The 12,139-nt window shown below is 47.8% G+C and overlaps 1 protein-coding gene across 7 annotated transcripts in view; it reads left to right on the top strand.

Moving 5' to 3' along the window:
- The window catches only part of Tacc1 (transforming acidic coiled-coil containing protein 1), a 98,579-nt gene that overhangs the window by 42,802 nt on the left and 43,638 nt on the right, over positions 1 to 12,139 (top strand). For 3 of the 7 annotated variants that reach the window (XM_005362450.3, XM_026787008.1, XM_013352012.2), the window contains exons 1-2: positions 3,948 to 4,287; positions 5,223 to 5,329. The exons of 1 other annotated variant lie outside the window; for it this stretch is intronic. In XM_005362450.3, coding sequence (XP_005362507.1) covers positions 4,124 to 4,287; positions 5,223 to 5,329 — 271 coding nt within the window. In that variant the 5' untranslated portion in view covers positions 3,948 to 4,123. Of the gene's footprint in view, positions 1 to 3,947; positions 4,288 to 4,484; positions 4,600 to 5,222; positions 5,330 to 12,139 lie in introns of those variants that run through there. 3 more of the 7 variants (XM_026787010.1, XM_026787009.1, XM_026787011.1) reach the window with 2 other exon arrangements.

Raw genomic sequence — 12,139 nt, 5'->3', positions numbered from 1 at the left:
TGTGAGTTCGAGACCAGCCTGGTCTACAAGAGCTAGTTCCAGGACAGGCTCCAAAACCACAGAGAAACCCTGTCTCGAAAAAAACAAAAGAAAAAAAAGAAAAAGAAAAATTACTAAATTACTAATAGGAAGTTCTGGGGGCGCGTGATGGTTCTGGCTAAACCGACTTGACAAGATTCTTAGGGAAGGCAGGCCAGCGTGAGAGGATGAGGGTGGAGATACTCACTAAACCAAACCTGCAGGATTCCAGATAAAACTTGATTCTAGGAGAACAAAGGCAGCTTAAGGTGGAGGCTAGTTGGGGCTTAACGGAGGCTAACAAGAATTAGGGCCAGCAGAGTCTTAGGCATCGGAATTTATTTACTCGGTTCATTTTCAGATTGATTTGTTTACGTGTGTGTGTGCTTTGCCTGCGTGCATGCATATATACCACTTGTGCCCTTGTGGGCCAGAAGAGGGTGTCAGGTATCTAGAACTGGAATGAAGGGTGGATGGATGTAGCCTTGTGGGTGGTGGGAGCTGAACCTGGGTCCCCTGCAACAGCAATTAGTTTTTTCAACACCCAAGCCCTCTCTCCAGCCCCTACTCAGTTCGTTTAACTTTTACTAAGGAGACCCACACTGCAGACCCCTCTGTAGCCTGGGTTGCTCTGTCATGCTTGGTCTGGCCTTCATTTGTGGGATGCTTTGAAGGAGTTATTTTTGTCAGCAGGAATTGAATCCAGAGCCCCATTCACGCTACGCACCAGCTATTCCACAGAGCTACATCTCCAGCTCCACGGAATTATGTTTTAGATTTTCATGTTATCCTGGCCCATAGCTTCTGGGAAGGGCACAAAGCTGTGGAAAAGAATAAAGGGCCCTTTCTCAGCTGAAGGTCATTTCCAAAACAAATAGGTTTCTTGACTTCTCAGTTATATATTTGCGGACATTCTGCTCAAGGCAGTGGAGGAGGGCAGCTACCATGGTCTGCCTTTTCTAGAATTTTAGGGAAATGGACATACCAAACTTATTCAGCTTCTGTGATATACAATCCCTAAAGACTATGGAACGAGTTACTTTGTTGCTGTTTACTCTGAATGACTTGAACAAGATGGGATTTTGGAAACTTGGGTGTGTGCTCCTCTTTTCTCAAGCTGTGGCTGCACAACCACCCTTTCTCACTCTGGGCCACCCCTGTAGTTGGTTCTGTTCTTTGCTCCTTCAAGACATAGCTTCCCTAGGAGCTTAGTCAAACTGGGAAAGACAAATGAAAACTAGTATGTTTATTTATATAATTTATTGACCATTGTTGTGTGTGTTCACTTGTCTTAAGTTTCTGGAAAGACAAAAATATTATCATAAATATGACATGGTCTCTGACCTTTGGAATTTTATGGCTCAAATATAGGATGCATGTGTGTAAATAAACGTGTTGCACGTGCTGTGCTAAGTGTAGGATGACCTTACACCCTGAGACAGGTTTGGTTTATGCCTGTGGTCCTGGTGTCCTCCTGAGAACGCTCCTTTTCACTTTTACAACTAAGGCCACAGCCATGATCTCAGGTACGCAAGGGTAGGGAGCACAGAGGTACTTTCCCACGGGGTGCCACTGAGCTGACTGAGGAGAGGTTTGGCTAGCCAAGGTAGGGGATCTTGGGGGGAACTTGGGATTCAGGCGGGAGAAGAGGTGTAGTTCAGGAATGCAGAAAGCTCTGCAGGCGAAGAGAAACCGGTTGTTCTGGGAGCAAGAGCAGTGGTTGGCCTGAGTTAGATATCGTTTGCCAAGTTTACCATCTTGACAGTTCCTCCAGGACAGTATAACACACATACAACTGTCTAGACACCACTGAACCCCTCTTCCTTGCTTCAGGATAGGGATAGAATTCAGGATCTTGTGCGCTCCCTCTGAGCTAGCTAGATCCCCAGAGTGAATTTCTGTTTTTACAATCTCCTAGGTGTTCTTGGGCATATAAAAGTTAGATCTAGGTCCCTGCTGATGGTGCCTAGGGAAGCAGGATCTTTTAAAATGTATTTTTATTTTATGTGTATTAATTACTGTTTTGCCTGCCTGTATGTCTGTATGTCAGGTCTTAAGAGTTAAGGATTGTTAGTAGCCATGCGGGTGCTGGGACTTGAACCCAGGTCCTCTAGAAGAGCAGTCAGAGCTCTTAACCTCTGAGCCATCTCTTCAGCCTGGAAACTGAGGTTCTAAGAGGTTAGGGAGTCCAGGAACTACGCACATCACACCAAGGATGGAGAGAAGGGAAGAAGATTCTAGCACTATTGAGGAAGAATGATCAAAACCAAGTGCTGACTCACATGGGGATTATATTCAGGCCACGGGATATGTGTATCAAACCGAGGAATCTAAGGGATTTCTTTTTTTTTTTTTTTTTTTTTGGTTTTTCGAGACAGGGTTTCTCTGTGGCTTTGGAGCCTGTCCTGGAACTAGCTCTGTAGACCAGGCTGGTCTCAAACTCACAGAGATCCGCCTGCCTCTGCCTCCCAAGTGCTGGGATTAAAGGCATGCGCCACCATCGCCCGGCATCTAAGGGATTTCTAACCTGGAGATTTATTTGGTGATCATAAACCCAAGACACCAACCATTGGATAGTGTTGGCATAGTTCTTGTAGACCTGAAACAAAATGACTTCTGCCCCTATTTTTTTTTTTTTTTAAGTCTTACGCCACTCTTTCTTGACAGTTCTTTTTATCTCTGGCAAGAAGCAGTAACGGATTCCAAAGCATCCTCCTGCCTTTTCATTACGGTGGGATACTTGCCAAGCCTTATCTTACATGTTTGCTTTGTTATGGAGTATGTAAGACCTTTCTGATTCATCAGCAGTATACTTGGTGCCAACTCCGTTCAGGAGATCATCGGTGTCCTACAAGTTTTAGCTTGACCTTGTCCTGAATTTTGGAGGCTCACTCTCTGTGGGAATTGTAGCCACATCACAGATTCCCCGAGACTCAGAAATGACAGGAGCACAAGAAACACATTATTGACGCATCAAGAGACTCAAGCTTTGGCGTTAGAGGCAACGGATTCACTAAGAGAGAGGGCCTGGGGCAGTCCCTTCGTTGAATCTTTCAAAGATGAAGGAAAAAAACTCTTCTCTTCGCCTACAAAGATAAAAAGATTTTATCCTGAAGGCTGCGGTCACCAGGCCTGCTGGCTTCGTACGGGAGCGGGAAATGACATCAGTAACCAAAGACCTAGATTATATGAAGAAACCCTTAAAGTTCTGAAAAGGATGGACAACGGGAAACCGCTCGGGCTGTCTTGTCAGGGGGTAATTTTATGTCCTCTATCCCAGGCTTGGCCACTCCAGAGCCTCCGTGAGTGTGGTTTGGTGCTGGCAAGGCATCTTCAATTCTTATGTTGGCTGGGAGAGCCTCCCAAATCCTGGGAGTAACGGGGATGGAGATGAGTAATGTCAGGGAGCCGGCACAACAGAGGTTCCGAGTTTTGTTTTTTTTTTCTTTCTTTTTGTTTTTAAATGAAGGGCTTAACTTCTGTGCGGTCCAGCGTCAGCCATGCCATTAAGTCGTAGCGGCAGGAAGAACAGATAAAAGGGGGAAGAGGAAAGGCGCAGCAGCGCGCACACGCTCGGAAACGGACGTCGGCGGCGCGCGGCGCGGCGATCTGCAGGCGCCGGTCCCCGCGGGGGGAAGAGGGCGAGCGGGCGCGATCGGCCGGGCTGTCGGGCAGCCCCTGCCGGAGCAAGGCCGGGCGCGACCAGCGCGGCGGGGGGAGCGCGCCCCAAAGCCTTCCCAGCCGTCGCCCCCGCGCGCCGCGCCAGTAGTTCGGTCCGAGGGGGCGGCTCCAGGGGCGCGGCTCCGCGGTGGCCCAGGCTGCTCTAGGCGGGAGCCGACCCCAGAGCCAAGCCGCGCAGGGAGGGAGGGAGGGAGAGAGGGAGGGGACTGGCGGGCGAGCGGGGGCGCGCGGGGCCGAGCGTGTGGCGCAGCGGCTGCGAGGAGCGGGGGCGAGCGGCGCTGCGGGCCGTGGGAGGAAGCGCTGCGCCCGGCCCGACGGCGCTCGCTCGTTGAGCCACATCCGCGGGTCGCCGGCGCCTGTCACAGCCCCTCCATTTTGAAGGAAGGAGGCCGCCGTTCCCACCGCCGGGGCGGCAGCCGCGCTCATGGCGTTTAGTCCCTGGCAGATCCTGTCGCCCGTGCAGTGGGCCAAGTGGACGTGGTCCGCGGTCCGCGGCGCGGGCGCGGGCGAGGAAGAAGCCGGAGGTCCCGAGGGTGACCCCGAGGAGGAGGAGGACTCGCAAGCCGAGACCAAATCTCTGAGTTTCAGGCAAGTACACCGCATCCCAGCCGGGATGCAGGCGCGCGCCATCCTCCCACCGCGGTCATGCAGTGTGCGCGCAACCGTGTTGCCGGCTCTGGCTGCGTCTTGCCCGCAGCCGGGTCCCCGCTGTGCACCCGAAAGTTCGGGACGTTCTGTCTGCCCGTGTGCTTTTCGTCCCCTGTCTTCGCTGTGAGCTTTCTGAACCCGGCCCCGAATCGGCGGTCTCCCCATCCCGGTTTGCCTGGCTCGTTTTCTCCTAAGCGTCGACACCCCGGCTCCGACACAGCCACACCGGGTAGTGTCAGTTGATGAGGCCAGGTGGGATGTGTAGCTTTTACCCTGTGAACAGGAAATCGTCCTCCCCCTCCCCCGCATCCATCTCGGCCCCGCAGTGTCCGAAAATGCTGCCGTGGTAAGAGAGGATCGCGTGATGACAGGCCCCTGGCAGCTGGTGAGAAATGGTGGTCTCTGCTGAGCTGTCACACGTGTGATTGTGGAAGGCAGGTGACGGCATTTTCAGCCGCGAGTGACTTTGAGACAGGTAGAGGCCTACCAAGGAACAAGGAAGGCAAGGTTAAGAATTGGCTTAGTTTGGGCGCGGGGAGGAGGCGATAGTCACTTTTAAGCCTCTGGAAAAGGGGTCAAGTACGAGGAGTTGATTTGAAGCTCCCCTCCCCCCGTTTCGAGAGTGAAAGGCAAAGATAACCTCAAAAATAAGTGGTCCTGGTGAGGCGTTCCAGAGGACAGAAGAGATTTCGGGGAGCTAGGATGTTGGGCATCGCTGAAAAACTGCCGCAGCCTCTCCCTCAGCCTGGTTGAGGATTGATTGGTTGGTTGTAAAGTTAGACGGAGGTGCTGGACTTGCACCGTTGTAAGTGCAGTTGAAAGGCAGTTGGAAATACCGTTGATCGTGGTAATGCCTCGTTTTTCCCCCCTGGCAGCTCGGATTCTGAAGGTAATTTTGAGACTCCTGAAGCGGAAACCCCAATCAGATCGCCTTCTTGTGGCTCACCTCTAGGATTGGCAGAACCTGAGGCCAAACCCCAAGGTAAAAGCAACTTTAATTTTCTACTTATTTGGTTTTAACTTTTAAAAGGGAGGGGGGCATAAAAAGGGGTGCCTGTGCATCTCGAGGACCACTTGAGAGAAATTAGGTTGTCTCCTTGCTCCAGAAGAGGCTGATTTGGAAGGCTTAGCCTTTTGTTTTGTAAAATAAACGTTTTGATGATTTGGTGATCCCAAGCTTCCTTCGTTCCCTGAAGAGAGATTATGCTTTTATCGACATTCCCAGCCATTCCCGCTCTCAACCCAGAATAAGTAAAAATCGGGTGAGTGATGGGTTGGGTTATGTTTAGATCTGGCTTCCCAGATTCCACAGTCTAGTTGTTTCTACAAGGGTGTGGCTAGACACAAAATTATAGGTAAGAGTTGATTTTTGAGTCAGGAATCTTAAAGCAGTTTCAAAATTGCTTGCCTTCCTTCCCACCAAGGGCCTGTCGGGAGCCCTTCAGTGTAAACAACACTTACCCTCCCCTGTCTCCCTAGAGCCCCATCTCAAACACGCCCTTTAATTCGAGATGCCTCTGGCCCACTAAATTAATTGCAAAAAAAATTTTTTTTGAGACAGGATCTTAGATAGATAGCCCAGGCTAGCCTTGAAACTCACTATATATAAACTGAATATAACCTTGAACTGATTCTGGAATGATAGGCCCGCGTCGCCATGCTTGGTTTATTGTTACATAGTTTTGAATAAAATTTCATTTGTTCTAATCGGAATTAATTTGTTCCTTCAGTCAATAGAGGCCCTGTGATACAGAAGGTGAATTCCTGATTTCACTGAGCAACATTTTGGAGGGAGGAGAACCTTTTAAGCCATAAAAGCAAAATCTGATGAGTTATGTTAAGTTCTGTGGAGAACGGCGGGGGTAGGGGTGGGGGCTGACCTATGGGTTTGGTTCGTAGGTGCCGGAAGTTGGTTTAGGGGAACCTGATAGAGATGGTACCTTGAACAGACTCCTAAGGGGAGAGTTGAGGAAACAAGAGTTGTGTGTGTTTTGGGGAGAAGAACCCTTTCTGCAAAGGGAACGGTGTTTGCAGAGAAGCAGCCCCTAAGCATGGAGCCCTAGGGCCTAGAAAATCACACATCCTGGAGGAGCAGGCCCAGAGGCCAGTGCTGCCCAGTGGAATGACTGGGATGCTAAGTAATAAGAGCTGAAGTCAGCAAGGCGAGAGGCAGGCCAGGCAATTATAATGATAGGTTTTCAGAGTGAGGTAGGAAGTGGCTGTAGGGTTTCTGAACAAAATACCATAAACCGAGGAGCTCAAAACCAGTTTACTCTCATAGTTGCCGAGAGCTGATCAGAATCGGAAGTCTGAAAGCCGAGTGTTGGCAGAGTCCTGCAACTGAAGACTCAAGGAAAACTTTGTCTGTTCTAACTTCTGCTGCTTGTCAGTAGTCCTTGGGGTTTGGCTTGAGGCAACGCAATTCTTTGCTTTATCACAGGGTGGGTTTTCCCTGAAAGTCTGTTTTCCTGTGGCCACGCTGTGAGGACTCAGGTCATTCAATTTATTACTCTCTCCAGACTAGTATGACCTCATTTTAACTTCATTGCACCTCCAAATAAGGGCACATTTCTGGTAAATTATGTCTTTTAACATATCTTCTTGGACAGTTTAATTCATTGTTGCAAGGCTTTAACTCCTTGACAGGGCCTCAACTGTGTTGCCATGGCTAGCCTGGAACTTGCCGTGTAGACCAAGTTGGCTTTGAGCTTGTTATGCCCAAATCGGTGGGTCCCCACAAAACCAACAAAGGAGACCAAGTCCCATATGTAAAAGCAAAGAGTCTTTATACTCGGTCTCTCTGCATGTCCAACATATTGGAATAAACGAAGAGCCCTAAGCTCAATTGGAATTGGGTTTTTCTAGTAGTAAAGGTGGGGGTGAGGGGGTTTCTGAGGTTCAGGACGTCTGATTGGCTGACATCTGTCTAGGGGTGTCCTGTTGAGGTGCCCTGGCAGGTGATCCCATCTACAGCATTTGGAATGCCAGGCATTTCCTTTGAATGTTCTGCTCTTGGGTGGGGGTCTCAGCCTGTGTTTCCTCTTGCAGCCTGGCTTTGTCTCAAGGTAAATTACTGAGACTCCAGACTCCCTTTTAATTCATCGATGGCCAAAGTCCCAGATGATAATGGTGGGAAGTAAAGAACTTCCTTTGGGTGACCTGCCCGGACTTAGCTTATCATGGCTGGCCCCCCATAAACTTAAGGGAGATTCATTTACCTCTGCATTCCAGGTACTGAGATTAAAGGTGTCAGCCACCACTTCAGGCATAGTTTTTAATTTAAAAAAATTATTTTTTTCGCATTTATTATTTGGTGGTGGTAGGGGCATGTGCCACTGCCCGTGTGTAGAGTTTGGAGGGCAGCTATCAGGAATTGGTTCTGTCCTTCCACCATGCTGGTTGTAGGGACTGAATTCAGGTCTTCAAGTATAGCAGTAAATACTTCTATTCCCTGAGCCATCTTGCTGGCCCAGGTCTTTTGTTGTATATGAGATAAATAATAGTCTCCCCGTGTAGCCTAGGCTGGCCTTGAACTCATGAACTCATGCCCCAGCCTCTCAAGAGCTGGGTCTGACTTCCTTTTGACAAGGTTGTTTGCTTTATAGAGGAAGGGCTCTGGGGTGGATGTCCTTTGCATGTGGCTTCTCATCCCACTGCCTTTAACACCATCACCATATAGTGCCAGATGTAGGGGCTTTCAGTTACCCGGTCTTGGAATGGGTTCTGACTCCCTTAGGTCCATCCACAGTTGATGTAGCTTAGTGCGTGCTTCGTCACAAGTTGCCTGGGGAAGTCGAGTCTCTGGACTTGGTAGAGGGGTTAGATTTATTGCTATACCATCACTCTTTTTGCAGTTTGATTTTTTACTAGAAATTGTCATCTGCATGCTAGTGCTGAGACTCAGAACAGCACCTTCTGCCTGCTCTGTGCTGTTACCAGGTCAGGACTCCTGGTTGGCATGGACTAGCGCGTGGCAGAGGGTGTGTGGCAGAGCTACACATTCCTGTGATTAAGATACTGCCTGCCCCCATAGCTTCCTTGCAGATCAGGAGGGAGTCTAGAAGCTAGAAAGAACTATTTCTTCGACCTTATCAAATTTAAATAAAGCTCATAGGACAGACTTTAAGTAGCTGTTTGAAAGCCTCTTTGAATTGTCCTCGGCTCGGGCAGCCTTTCCTCAGCGTTCTACCAGTCTGCTCTTCTGATTCCTCTGCCAGATTCTCCGGTAAATGCATAGAGGCTTATTGGCTCTGCTCCCCACCCCCTAGCCACAGCCACTCAATTGTTTGGTCCTTCCCGGTCCAGTGACTCTCACACTCTTTCCTTCTGTATAAATGTTTTCTTCTTAGAGAGCCTGACATCAGCAGAGCTCACCAGGATAGTTCATGCTGCAGAGCTTGACTCTGGGGGAGGGAGGGGGCATATAGGGTGGGAACCAACCCTACATATTGGGGAACCCCCCCAGTGTAAGGTCTTTAGAGAGTGGGTGACTCCTAAGAACTGGTTTGTTAGTGTCTGACCTTTTAAGGACCTTCTGGAGTTAGCTCAGCCTGTGGATCACCTTGTCAGGCATACAAAGTAGTCGTGAGAACACAGCAGAAGCACAGGTCTTGCTAAAGATAGTTTCACTGAGCAAAAGCTCTTTTTTTAATGATTTATTTATTTTTATATGTGTATGTCTATGTGAGGGTGTTGGGTCCCCTGGGACTAGAGTAACAGACAGTTGTAACCTGCCATGTGGGTGCTGGGAATTGAACTCGGGTCCTCTGGAAGAGTGGCCTCCTGCTCCATCACCTGCCTCCTCGTTCTTTACATTTGGAGGGAAGTACAGTTTTGCTTTTTATTGGAACTGTTTTAAGAACTTATGTAATTTTTTTTAATGAGTCCTCTTAAGGTGGTTTTATGCTAACAATAAATGTTAAATAGTAGGTCAGGTTGTGATTTTTTTTTTTTAGGCACAGAAAAAAGTTGGCTTCTGAATATGTAATAAACTAACTAAAAGTTTTCTTGGAAATACCAAACTGGCAACTGTAAAATTCCCACCGGTAGTTCTGCATTTGCAGTCCACTTTTCCCAGCGAAAGATGCTTAAGCTGGGTTTGTTTGTTTTGTTTTGAATGAAATTGTTGGTTTATTTCTGAGACAGGGTTTCTCTGTGTGGCCCTGGCTGTCCTGGAACTCACTCTGTCTGAATTCAGGTCAAGACCAGTCTGGCCTTGAACTCACAGAGGTCCACTTGCCTCTGCAACCCCCCCTCCCCCCCAGAGCTAGGATTAAAGGCGTGCTTACAGAACTTTGGTATTTAGATCAGAAACACCAAGCCATGCTCCAGGCTAAATTTGGTCACCTACCTCTTTTTTTTTTTTTTTTTTTTACTCTCCAGGGACAGAAAGGATTTAAAATTTTTAAGTAATTGAGCCACTTTTAATCTCAGCTCTGGGGAGGCAGAGGCAGGCAGGTCTCTTAGTTCAAGGCTACAAGCTAGCCTGGTTTCCATAGTGAGTTCCAGGACAGTCAAAAACCAAAAAAAAAAAAAAGTCCCCTCAAAAGTTAAATGGTTGAAAAAAAATTGTGGTGATGCTGTTTGGAAATATAACCATGCTCAGGTTTTCTATGTGACTGGTTTTGTATCTTGGTAGTCAAGTACTTGGGGCTGGAGAGGTTTGGTAACCTCTATCTATACTTCTTCCAGATTCAGAGAAATCACTAGGATTGTAAAATAAAGCATAAAAAAGGTGGCCGTACTCAAATAACAGTTGAACAGTGTGTACCAATTTCCAACTTTGTGGGCCTATGTGGTTGGGAAGGGCTTCCTTATGGGAGAAAGGTTGCCTGACTTTTTGTCTCCTTTGGGGACAGTATTGCTTGAATTTTAAATGTAATGGTAAAATTAAAATGGTGCCAGGCCACAAGGGGCAGTGGGTCTTAGGCAGGGAGCTGCATGGCAGCTCAGCTAGTCCTGCGTGGAGCCGCAGCAGGTGAGAGACAGAAACAGATAGGCATGCCATGCAGAGAAAGTGGGTATTTATTTAGTGGGCTATGGAAAGGATAGGGAAAGGGGAGAGGAAGGGAGAAGGGGGATGGGGGGGGAGGAAGGAGAGAGGAGCCATGGCAGTAGCCACCTCTTCTGGAGATGGGGGCAGAGAGAGCAGTGCAGGCTGGAAGGGAGGGGGAGTTGGTGGGGCTTGTCTATTAAAGGGACAGGACAGACCATTACAACTAAAGGATTCAGTGTGTGTGTGTGTGTGTGTGTGTGTGTGTGTGTGTGGAAAAGAAACTAAATTATGTAAGAAATCATTTTGGAATCATTGAATACAAGTACTAAAATAGACTTTTAAAATCAGATCTTAGTTTTTGATTATATGTCTGTGTGTGGGTTTGCGCCTGGACTGTAGTGATCCTCAGAGCTGGAGTTACATGTGGTTGTGAGCCACACTTGGCTCTCTGCGAGAACATTATCAATTGTTAACCACTGACGCATCTGTCTGTCCTCACCAACACAGACTTTTACCTATTCAGTAATTCTGATGTAGTGTTGGGTGCTGTGTATGAGTGTATGGATAAGTGGTAGATTTATGGAAAGCTGTAGACTATATGTTAAGACCTAGAATGCAGATCTTGCTAAAATCTGAGCCCTAGACCTTTTTTTATTCTAAAGCTTTGAGCATATTTACAAGCAAATATTATGCAAATATCTTTTATTAGTTACATATTGAAGTGGTCTGTTCAAATCCAGAAGTATGTTTTCCTCAGGATTTTGTTGACTGTTTCCTTGCCCGCATCAAGAGATACTTTATTAGAATTTCCTAGAAATGATGATTGTCTAGGTGAACAGTTTGACATGTCTACCATGCTGCAGGTTGATGCTTTTAGTTTTTGGTGTGATTGGCTTCCACAGCCTTGTTTAGTTTTTGATGTGATCCTAGCACAGGATGTCTGAGTCCTGAAGACCTCAGCAGCCTGCTGCATCCCGTTTCTTTCCCAATGGAATGCGGAATGTTGGTTTGTTAGAATGTAGGGAGGTGTGGAGGAGGAAGCGCCTTCCCTCCATGAGGCCTCCGCCCAAGACACTGTTGTGTGAGCAAAGCTGCTTTCTTAGAACTTAGAACAGTGTTGGGTAAAGAACCCCTGGGCAGAGCTATCCTCGAAAACTTTCAAATTGCATATTCTTTTTAGATGTAGCAAAGTCAAGGCCTTTGTTTGTGTATTTGTTTGTTTGCTTTTGAATTTTCAAGACAGGGTTTCTCTGCGTAGCCCTGGCTGTCCTGAAACTCAGTGTTGACTGGGCTGCCTCTGCCTCAAGTACTGGGACTAAAGGTGTGCGCCACCACACCCAGCTAGGCCTTCTTAAGTATTCTAAGGATTAAACTCACTCTTGTTACATTCCTCCTTATCATAGGGCATAAACTAAAACTAGCTCATTTACTCCGGTAATTTCTAGTGACAGAGGCATTTTCTACCAATGGGGCTGGGATTGGGGTAGAACAGTGGGTGTGGTCTAAAGGCGTGCTCTGAGAGAGTAGCTGTAGGGAAGCCAAAAAGAGCGTTCCAGAACTCTGGAGGTGGAGGCAGGAGGGGTGGGAGTTCAAGGTCATCTTTGGCTACACGGTGTGTTCAAGATCAGACTGGGTTGTATGAAACCCTTCCTTAAAGAAAACCGAAGTGGTGGTGTACACCTTTAATCCCAGCAGTCAGGAGGCAGAAAGCAGGAATATCTCTTGAGTTTGAGGCCAGCCTAGTCTATAGATTAGAGCTGAGTTCCAAGTCAGCCAGAGCTCTTACCAAAGAGTGTG

This window comes from Microtus ochrogaster, linkage group LG7_11, assembly GCF_000317375.1.
Source record: "Microtus ochrogaster isolate Prairie Vole_2 linkage group LG7_11, MicOch1.0, whole genome shotgun sequence".
Lineage (NCBI taxonomy): Eukaryota > Metazoa > Chordata > Mammalia > Rodentia > Cricetidae > Microtus > Microtus ochrogaster.
This window is presented reverse-complemented; position numbering and strand designations above follow the sequence as displayed.